The sequence below is a fragment of the Calliphora vicina genome, chromosome 5, assembly GCF_958450345.1.
Source record: "Calliphora vicina chromosome 5, idCalVici1.1, whole genome shotgun sequence".
Taxonomy (NCBI): domain Eukaryota; kingdom Metazoa; phylum Arthropoda; class Insecta; order Diptera; family Calliphoridae; genus Calliphora; species Calliphora vicina.
Window position 1 is genome coordinate 34,457,160 of NC_088784.1, and position 11,658 is coordinate 34,468,817.

Consider the following 11,658-nt stretch of genomic DNA (forward strand, 5'->3'; position numbering starts at 1 on the left):
TTCAGTTTTTTTTTTTTGTTGTTTTAAATGGATAATTTTTTGTAGTTTTCATGTTTATCAGTCACACAATTGAGCTAAAAACTATAATTCGATTAAAACTTAATAGCTAACAGATATTTTTTTAAAAAAAAAATAATTTTGATTGTTTAATAATAAAAAGATCTACATAAAAAAATTGCAATAAAAAAATTAACAAATACTTAGGAATTAAAAGAAATAATATGTACAAAGTTTTATAAAGAAAATAAATTTGAATAACTAAACTAAGTATTAAACTATATACAACAAATAAATTTAACTAAAATTTATAATTTATAAAAATAATTCAAAAATTATAAAACAAAAATTTGAATTAATAAAATTAAATGAAAAGCCTATTGCATTGCCCCCAGCGTAATTACTAGAAAATCTTAATTTAAGGTATTTTCATCATTATAATTATTTCTAAAAATAAAACTTAAAATTAATTTTATAGTTAAAGAGGAGTGTGTGTTTTTTGTTTTGTTAATTATTTGTACATTTAAAGGTGCATTGAATTGTGCATTGTTTTCTTGTTTTTTGTTTTAGTGTCAGTCTTATTAATTAAAAAAAAAAAAAAAATTATTTGAACACAGCAAAAATTTATTTAAAACAAAATGAAAATAAATTTATTTGTATTGTATTGTACATTTTAAATATTTTGTTTTTTGTTTTGTAAAAGTTTCTTGAGGTAGTTGTTTTTATTGTGTGGGTTTTTTTGTTTAATAATTAAACTAAATTTATAAAAACTAAGATTTTTAAAACAAATCACTGGCTTTTTTTTAACAAAAAAGAAAAAAATGCTTAATTACTAAACTAGTTTAATTTAATTTTTTAAGGTATTTAAAACTAATAAGTAATTTTGTTTTAATTTTAATATCTATAGAAAATTGAGCCTCTTTTTGTTTACAGTGTAGTTTTATTTTTTTTTTAAATAAATAAAGTTCTAGCCCATTTTTTGCTAAATAAGTTTTCAGTCTTTTTTTAAAATGTCTAATGGGTTTGGGTTGGTTAATTTTACAAAATGGGCTAACTTAATAACTTTAAATTTAATGAAATTATGGCATTTTTCTTATTAATTTATATGATGCTCCATTTTGTTTTTTGTTTGTTTTAAATCTAATTTAAATCTATAATTTTGTTTTTTATTGATTTAGGCACAAGGTGATATTGAATAACAACACATTTATGATATTTTTGTATGTTTTATGTTTAAAATAAATTAAGTGCAATTATGTATTTCAATTAAATTATTTCAATATTTTGTTTTAAGGAAAAGTGCAAGTTTTAAGGTGCGGAATTTTTAAAATTGTTCTCCTACTAGGAACAAATTATGAACGCAGAGTTCTAGATTTTTGTAGAGGAAAGTTTTGTTTAATATAAAGCTAATATACCGCCATTTTATTTTCGTTTTTAGTTGTGTTTTAAAAACGAAAATATTTTTCAAAAATTGTTGATTTTTTAACATAAAAAATTGATCAAAATAAAAACAAACAAAATCTACGTTAAACGTTTATAAATTTAAGGGACAAAAAAACTCTTAAGTTTTAACTATTTATAAATTATGTATAAGATATTTCAAGAGCAAACCTATTGCACTTATTAGTTTTAGTTGTTTAAATTGTTTACTGGTTTAACCTAACCACTCTCTCCTATTGAGCCGAACTATCCAAAAGTATTTGTAACTCCAAGTAATAAAGAAATCGCCAAATGCTTTTCCATTACTTAAAAAAAGAGTTGCAATACTAAGTATTTTCAAGCTCTCAAGATTTGTTAAATATACATGACATATACATACATACAATATATATTCACCTCTACTTAGAGTAGCCAGCTCTCTCTCTCTCTCTTCCACTTTGACTAACTACTTCAACGCGAGGAAAATAAAGCATCGTAACAAGTATCGGCCGCATATTGCCAAGCCATAGTTAGCATCAATCAGTCGGCTCTGACATCATCTATTACCACCTCCCGTTTCACGTTCATGTTGGTTTCATTGACAAAGGCATCATCACTACTGGGATTTGAGGGCAGTTTAGTGGTCATTATAACCGATTTCTCATTATCGCTAGTGGCTGTTACAGCCGGTGAGTAGGGAGATTCGGGTCTTTCCCTAGCCTCTAAAGGAGAACTGTTATTGTCTTTGCGGGCCACTGATAAATCCTCAACATGATCATCCTCTTCCTCATCACGTTCGCGTTCCATATCACGTTCGCGTTCACGCTCTCTTTCGCGTTCCACAAATTCACGTTCTCTCTCTCGTTCACGTTCCAATTCGTGGCGTTCCATTAGCTCTTGTTCGGCATTGCGCATATTGTTGTATTTCAAGGCGAAATTTGTGGGACTGGGTGAACGCACAGCATTGCCATTGGGACCGGGACTGGTGGACATACGATTGGCGGCGGCATGAGCTGCAGCTGCCAAAGCCATGGCATGCAATGCTTCACGACCCGCAATATCGCCACCTCCACGATTTTCCAAAGCCTGTTGCAAGAAAGCATGATCTAATAGGGCAGCTGCGGGATGTGGAATGGTGGGTGGTAAATGATGATGTTCGCTATTGCGATGATGTTCCTTCAATTCACGTTCCTCACGTACAGCGGCATCATGCATGGCGGCGGCAGCAGCCGAAGCTTGTCCATAGCCATGTGAATAGGGGAAGGCAGCCGATGATTCAACACTGCTGGGACTGCGTTTCATGGTACGATTCATAGGCCGGCCAGTGGTGATGCCCAATTTCTTGACCTTGTCGTACAAGGTACGTGATGGCACACCGAATTTGCGTGAAGCCTGCAAAGCACTCATGCCTTCACGTACACACTGTATGGCAGACATGATATCACTGCGGGTATATTGTTTGTAACGTTTCCATTCGGGTTTTTGGTTGGCATTGTTGGCAAAATTGCCACCAAAATTGCTGCCCTTGGGATCAAAGCCATCATCTTCAAATGAACGATCGGTAAAGGGGGAATGAGGCTCATCATGGTATTTCTAAAAGTAAAAAAGATAAATATTAATAAACCTGTTTAAATAGACATTTTTAAAAAAAGTTTTTTTTTTTAATATTATAAATTAAGTTGAAACCTACCTTATCACTATAATCGGAACCATTAAAACTGTGATTGTTATTATGGCCACTTGGATTCTTTTCCATGTTACCGGCTGAACTGGAGGATTTGTCAACTTTAGTGCCAGCTGCATTGGGTAAGAGTAGAGGCAATTGTTGTGAGGAATCAGCAGGATTAGCTTGGGCCAAAACGTTACGCAGTATGGGAGTATCACGATTCATTAACATGCTGGACATAGAGGAGAGCTTCTTACGTTTCAGGGGATTCATATCGGGAGCAGATTCATATACAGAACTTAACATGGCAGCAGCGGCAGCAGCCGAGGAGGGTGACAAAGGCCATTGAGCGGAACGTTCACTGGTGGGTGTAAGATTGCTGGGAGTTTGTTGACTGGATTGAGCTTGAGCAGCTGAAGATTGATTTGCATTGGGCCCCGGCGATTTGGTATATAAACTGGAATAGGGTGATTTGTAATTGCTGTAGGGAGGCGATGAACTGCTGGAGGGAGCTGCTGAAGGTGAAATATTCGAGGAGGTGGAGATCACGGAGGAGGAATTGTTACGATAGTTTTCAGCATCCTTGGGGCTGGGTTTGTGATTTGTAATGGCGCTTGAAGGAGAGGAGGTGGTGGTGGTGACCGAGGAATAGGGATTTGCAGGAGCCGAAGTGCTGGCATAGGGATTACTAGCCGATCTTTCAGCATGCTCTTCACTTAGTTTATGGAACTTTTCCTTTAAGTCGGCCATATCGAATAGACCCTTAACCTCCAATTCCTCAGCTATGCGCATAATTTTGGGTATTTGACTTTGGGTAACATTCACTTCTCCCGTATACATATACTCCAATAAAGCACGCATTTCAAAAGCTTTCACACCCGGAAATATAATACTACAATGATCCATGGGTAAATCCTGTAAAATGGACTGGAAATAGGGTGAATTGGCGGCCAAAACAACACGATGAGCCTTAAATTGCACTTGATCATCTACAACTATGGTGCAGTCAACATAACTTTCGACTTTGATGAGAGCATCTAAGATTTCGACCAAATTCGATTTGTGATTGTTCCAGCGCAAGCAATAGGTTTGGCCCTCTGGTGGACCATTTGAGGAGGTAGGGGCCGGTGGACCGCCCATATTGTGTGGTGTGTTGAGTGGTGGACTTTGGGGCCGCGTGGTGGGACAGTGAAAATCTTCTGGTGGAAAATTACCAAAAGCTTGATGAGCAAATTGTTTGCGTATTTTGAGAGCCAGCTTAAAAGCTTAACAGATAACGTTTAACTAGAAAGAGAAAAGGAAACGGAAATGTTGATAAATATGGAATAAATTTAACAGAGATTAAGAAAATTATTTAGCCAATACTTATTTAATAATGATTTCAGTTGGAAAGACAATTTTTGCAAACAATTTTTAAATTTTGATAGCTGATTGATTGTTTATTTCAAAATATATTTTTTTTTCAAGCAAGTGCAAATTTCTTTGAATTTAAAGTTTTTGAATCAAAAAAGAAAAAATTTGCATGGTATTGTTTGTTTTTTTGTAAATTATGTTTAAAATATTGGTGTGTATTTAGTTGCTGGAAAACATCCCCCATTCTGCCAGTTTCTAATACACGTACTTTCTAATATACTTTGGCAATATGTGGTGCGGGTATGTTTTTTATCCAGTCTATTTTGCTTGTTATATTCGCCTTTTTTTCGGCAAAATTAATGCGTTTTTTATGGAATTTTTAATGAGGGGGTAGATTTTTTTGGTTTTTCTTGCTGTAGTGCGTGTATATTTTTGTTTTTTTAATTTTCTTTAAATTTTTGGGGGTGAGTTTACAGCAGGTTTTAAGTACTTTTTTCAGTCTTCTTAAGAAACCAAAAAAATGTGTGTTTTTATTTGAATTTTCCCGGAAATTCGTGGTCATTTATAATATTTTTAAAATGCATTTCTGGTATGTGTTTTAGAAGAGAAGATCGGGAGAGTATGTAGTTTATTTGTTGGTTTTTAAGTGTTTTCATATTGTTACCATATGTTAATTTGTAAAAATGCAAACATAAATTAACAAATAACATATGTAAGACATCAGGAAGGTTTTTAGGGAAGCAAACATTAAGTAGCAATTTAAGGAAAAAACTGCACATTTGAAATTATCATAGAAAAGATATGGCGTTTGTTGAAAAAATATATTAAAGAGCAAATTAAACACGTGTTAGAGAAGTTCTTTAACCAAAAATTGTAAAAGAAATGAAAATTATAGTAAGAATTGTGTTAAATTTCCCAATTATTGATAAATTCACTGACATTTATTGTTGAAAATTTGTTGAAAACATTTTAAAGATAAAGAAAATTGGCAGATTTTTTTAATTTTGTTGCAAAATATCAAATATCTTAACAAATATTTATTATAACTTGGTGGTTTGCTTTAAGAATTTCCACATGTAATTGATATTAAACTCTAGTTTGTTATAAAAAAACAACTAGGCAGGAAAACGATCATTTTAAAGATCAGTTTTCTTTTCAAACTGAACTCAGAGGGTGTATAACCATGATAAATGGTTTTTATTTTTATCTTTTTGCAATCCTTAATATTTATTGTTTTCTCTTCTTTTCTTTTAATATTTGACAAGGATATTAATGGCACTTTAGGAAACCCTGAGGAGTATCTTTTGCCAACCTGCCAAATTGCCAAAGAAAACGAAATTTTCTTTTTTATTTTGTTTCAGGGTGCATTGTGCAATTTTTGAAAAGCATGGAAAATTCTCTTTATTGTATTTGTTGTTTAATATATGACGCCACAAACAATAGACGTAACAAAGACCGCCTGTGTAGACTACGATCTAGACAGGTTGTACAATTGGAGAGCAGGTAGCTAGGATCGTTCTTTATTGTTGAGCATAATATATAGAGAAATTGATGCAACAATTGATTAAATTGGTTTATGGGGCAGAGAAAAGAATAAAAACGTAGAAACATGTGAGAAAATTTTTCGACTGACAAAAATTTGGAAAAAGTCAATGTTTTAAGAACAACAGGATTATTAGGGATTAATTCTCACAAAAATAAAAAAGAGTAGCCAAACTAAGGAAATGTGTTAACACCTTAAAATAAATTAAAAGATTAAAACACTAAAGCAATTTATATATAAAGAAAATATATAAAAATTATATTAATATAAATTAATGATTTTAATTAATTTTATAGTTTTCAGCATGATATTTTTCATTTTAGCGCTTTTTATGTTTTATGCAAAACAAAGGCAACACTTGTAAAGAGAGAAAGAGAGCGTATAAGTAAATAAACAAAGAGTGATCTTTATACAAAAGCTGTTTTTGCTATAAAATCCTAATAAACAACAAGCTTATTTTCTATTTCTAATGAAACGGAGAGCAAATAGAGAGAAAGCTTTATGCTTTAAACATCATTTTAAAGCTTATTTTGTGCAGTTTATCACTAAAGCTTTTATGTATTTACATGGCGAATGCAAAACTTTGTAATTTTGTTTTGTTGTATTTTATGCTAAAGGGCGTTTTTTCTATTTCTTGTAAAATTTTCTATATGAAAAATACGTGTCAAATTAAAATTTGTTTTATATGGTATTTTTAATGTATAAACCGGTTTATGCTTTTAAACATATTAGCTGGTGATAAGTATACTATGTGTATTTTATATGGCGAAATTGTAAATCCAAAAAAATATTATTATTGTAAGTTTTCAATGTAAAAAAAAATACCAAAACAAAATTCAAGGTTTTCTAAGGGACGGCATTATTATTGAAAAATAACAACAAAATGAAGGTTATTTGTTAAATAAGGTAAAAAGTAATAAATAATTTGTTTTAAAAAAAATACAAAAGATATTTAGTTTAAAGGTAATAAGAGGAAATTGATATTTTGAGATTTTTTGTTATAAAAAATTTAAATAAAGAATTAATTAAATTTCAAATTTTTATTTAAAATATTTTTTTTAAAATTTGCCAACACTTTCAAAATATTTTATTTATTAATTTAGTATTTGCAAGATTTTATTTTTTATTTTTTTAATTCTTACCTTGAAAATATTTTTTATATTAATTTTTTAGCATGCCAATTTGGCAGTTTGTTTAATTTTATATGTTTTTCTTGATTTTAAACAACTGTTTTTTATATTTTTATAATTTTCCTTTGTTTTAATTATTTTTTGTTGAATTTTTTTGAATGATTTTTAAATTTAGTACACACTACTCAGCTAAATGAAGGCCAAAGATTTTTAAAAATAAAATTCCAAAATGATTTTTATTTTAAAAGCTGAGTGTGGAATAATTTATTAACACAAAACTTTAATTAAAGTTATTTATATTTTTGGGTTTTTTTTAAATAAATATTGCACTTTTTTGTGGTAAAAACACTTGTTTGCTGGTGTTTGTAGAAATAATCCTCTTATTATTTTGAAGAAAAGTAAGTAATCCAAATTGTTTCTAAGTCGCTAGAATTTCACTTTAATATGTGTATTTTTTCACTTGTTTGAATTTTCTCAAAAAATTTCTTTAAGTGTGTATTTTGTTTTAGTTATATGAATTTTTTTTATAAGTATATATAGAGATAAATATATAATATTTTTGTGAAAAACTGCGACACGTTATGTTGTTGCAGATTCGAGAGCTCGAAGTTGAATAAATGCTAACTGCCAATGCATGCATAAAGTCATTCAAATACGCAGCTCTATCACAAACTACACACAATAAAACGCAGCAAAATCTATTATTTTTCATACATTCACAACAACAACATTACATACATTCATATAGGAAAATTAGATTTCCCCTAAAAAACAGACCAAAACACACACACTACGCTCTCATTACAGCCAAAAACACATGAATAAACATTTTCTTTACAGAAAATAGGGGAAGTTTTACATCAAACACAAACGCATGCTCATTTGAAGTAAAAACTCTCTGTGATACTCTCACAACAAACTCTTTGAATATAACACTAACAAAACTGTTATAAAATGCATCACACCAAAGGAGAAAATGCAATAAAATATACAGCTATCTTTATTGCTCTCTCATTAGGCTCTTTCGCTCTTACAGTGATCTTTTCACTGTTATCACTGTGCCTTGTTTGTTGTTGTCAATAAACTGCAGTTTTTTACATCGTTTTTTTTTTGCTGCTTGTGTTTGTTGGCCAAAAAGAGACAGTGTTATATTGTCTTTCTTAAAAATTGTGCATTTTTTGTGTTATTTTTTTTCTAATTCCCTTCGTTTTTTGCGTCTAAGGGGGGCACCCACATTTGCGTTAGAGTGCGTTAACATTTCTTGTAAATGTCTGTGTGTTTGTATGAGTGCGTGAGTTTTTTATGGTTGCATTTTTTTATTATTTTATTATACATTAGTTTTTTACTACTTTTTTTATTTTGTTAATTTTTTTTTATTGTACAGTCATTTTTTTCTTTCGTTTAACATTTTCTTTCTCTCTTTATTCTCAAGCCGGTTTATGCAGGTTATTTTATTACATCAAATAAATAGAAAAAAAGGGTTTCTATCTGTGATTTTTTTGTTTGGTGTGTTAAAAGAAATAAACTGGTATTTTTTCTTTCTTTTAATTTTCTATTGTTTTTAACATTAGTTTCAATTATAGCAAAGAAACCCTTAAATATTTTTGCTGTAATATTATTTGTGACAATTTCAGTGTGTATTAATGTTACAGAAATTGTTTGTTATTATTATTTCATTAAGCAAATTTATTCATACATAATAAGTTACTTGTAAAAATGTTAGTTTTTTGGAAAAAAATTGCTGCTGGATGAATTAACATATGTATCTTATTAGCTATTTTTTAAAATGATAATACATTTGTTTGAGTAATTTCTCCAAACAAAATTATGTTCATCTGACTTACCATTGATAAATATGTGATAAATTTCGGATCGTCTTCAACAGCTTAAATGATTCCAAAGATAAATAAAAGTAGACTAGTGGACAAACAAAAGATGGTCCGAATTTCATATTGATAGGCTATAGAAATTTAGACCAGGGGACCCAGCTTTTGATTCAAGATCACCCAAACCCATTTCATTTAAAGAATTATTATATAGGTACAACAAGTAAGAAAGTATGGTCGGTCAAGCCCGACCATTTTAAAATTTCAATAATTTATTTTCGTCAATGATTTTCGGAAGAGGACCTTGTATGGGAGCAATGACTAATTATGGACCGATCGCCATGAAAACAGGTCGTATGATTTATGTCTATATAACTTATTTCTGTTAAATTTTATGTGTATACCAACATTTTTTAAGCGTTTTATGCTCGATAAAGTGATTTTCGAAAGAGGACCTTATTTGGGAGCTATGATTAATTATGGACCGATCATCATAAAATTAGGTCACATGAATTCCGTATATATAAAACTTATTTGCAGCGAAATTTCTGTAGATTCCAATATAAATTAAACAGCTATGGCCGATAAAGTCCAATTTCGGGAGGACATTTGTATGGGGGTCAAGTGAAATAGTGGACCGATTTCAGATAATTTCAATTAGATTCGTCCTTGGGCCGAACAAATTTAATGCACCAAATTTTATCGCAATATCTTCAAAATTGCGACTTGACTTTGAGGACAAGGTTTAATGGACAGCCAGACGGACGGACGGACACCAAAATTGGTAAAATTTTGTCCAATTTAAAATTCTTTTTAATGGATTTTGATCAAACTTAATACAATTACATATTTAATAAGTTTTGAACTGAGACGGCACATGCATAAAATGTGTAGTGTTAATTTTTTAAAAATCCATAATAAAATGTTCTGAAGTTATTTTTTCTGTTCAAAGGATTAATGTTGATCTAAATGTAATTAATCTTCTGACTTCATAAAATATTTTGATGGCCCCTACTCATACAAATCATTGTGTTGGAACTAGGCAAATAGGTTATGGCAGGAAAGAGGCTACTGCCTTTGTCTTTGTGGACATTCGATTTGAACTTTCCTATATTGAAAATGACTGGAAACACTAAATAACGAATTCCATTGTAGTACCGTTAGAACAGTGAAATGCAGCTCACATTGCAACTGTGCTCTCCTGTACGCGGTCGAGAAGCTCTAAAATATACATTGAAGCACCGGTGTTTTTGACACGGAAGACAAAGATCGCCCAGGTCAGCCAAAAATGTTTGAAGACCAAGAATTGGAGGCATTACTACATGAAGATTGTTGTAAAACTTAACAACAGCTTGCAAAATCATTTGGAACTACTCAAGCAACAATTTCAAAACGTTTCCGAGCAGCAGAATTCATCCAATAGTTCTTACAACGATGAAAAATGGATCCATTACAATAACCCGAAGCGTTAGTTATTCGGCCAACCAGCCGAATCGACACCAAAGCCAAATATCTATGGCGATAAGGTAATTATTTGCATTTGGTGGAAGCAAAAGGCTCCTATCTATTATGAGCTGCTGAAATCTGACCAGATCATCATTTGCATGCCCTGAACGCAACTGATGCATTTGAAGCGTGCATTGACCAAAAATGCCCAGAATATGCGGCCAGATATGTTCCCCGTTAATCCTATATGGAACATAGGGCCTCAATAAATTGGTTGAACATGTTCCTATCTTGTGCTAACGCTCTCACTTCGCTCCAGCTCTTATGCGTCGATTTGTCTTCTCCATATATGTTTTGGGCGTCGCCTTCTTCTGCTGCCTTGTGGATTCCACTCAATTGCATTCCTTGTGATGTCATTCCATGACCTTCTTAATGTATGCCCAATCTATCGCCATTTACGTCTTTTATTTCTGAGGCTATGGGCTGTTGATTGGATTGTTCCCAGAGCATAATATTGGATATTACCATGGGCCAAAATATTCGCAAGATCCTGCGAAGACACTGTACAAGCATCTGAATCTTTTGAATGTCTCGAGGGGCAGCGTTCCACGTCTCACAACCATAAAAAATAGTGGATTTTACATGTGTGTTAAAAATGGTTCACTTTGTACGCTGGGAAATGGAAGACGAATTCCAAATAGGTCTTAAACGACCGAAAGTTTGTCGCTGACATCTTCTATTTGAGTATTGCCAATCTCAAATAATATTTGTAATGTCGCATTAACTGGGAGGGTCTAGGTCCCAGCAGTATCTATCTTAAGACCAGCCACATCTGTTTTTGTTGTCATGTTTCGCAGATGTGATGCAAGGTCTGAGAAGCTGTGAACCAAAAGGCAAATATCATCTGCGCAGTCAAGATCATAAAGACGGCCTAGCAGTCTCCATGTAATTCCCTTGCCGTCTTGTAGAGCACTTCGTAGAATTGTGTCTAGGACTATATTAAAATGAAGTGGTGATAATATACAGCCTTGCCGAGCACTGATTTCAACCTTTACAGTTCTATTAAGCACATTACCGTATCTAATTCGCCACCTAGCATTATGGTAAAGGCACTTAATAAGTGAGACAAGTTTGGGCGGGACGTGTTTACACTTTAGAGCGCTCCAAATCACATTGTGATTTAGTTTGTCGAAGGCTTTCTCGAAATCTATAAAGCACATATAGAGTGGTGATCGCCATTCCACAGATTGCTCGACGATAACAGGGATACTGTTTATA

At 31.9% G+C, this 11,658-nt stretch overlaps 1 protein-coding gene across 1 annotated transcript; it reads right to left on the reverse strand.

Annotated features, from left to right (window-relative positions):
- Positions 1-1,652: 1,652 nt before the first annotated feature.
- Positions 1,653-4,334, reverse strand: rib (ribbon). The gene is made up of 2 exons (XM_065512010.1): positions 3,107-4,334; positions 1,653-3,009 (listed from the first exon to the last, which is right to left on the reverse strand). The coding sequence occupies exons 1-2, from the start codon at positions 4,220-4,222 to the stop codon at positions 1,957-1,959; spliced, it is 2,169 nt and encodes a 722-aa protein (XP_065368082.1). The 5' UTR covers positions 4,223-4,334; the 3' UTR covers positions 1,653-1,956.
- Positions 4,335-11,658: the final 7,324 nt, after the last annotated feature.

What these genes read in the sequence shown, in the direction of transcription:
- rib (XM_065512010.1), bottom strand. Translation starts at nt 4,222, where the DNA reads ATGGGCGGTCCACCGGCCCCTACCTCCTCAAATGGTCCACCAGAGGGC. An exon ending in GTTCCGATTATAGTGATAAG is followed by an intron (nt 3,010 to 3,106) that starts GTAGGTTTCAAC and finishes TTTTACTTTTAG; the next exon opens with AAATACCATGATGAGCCTCA.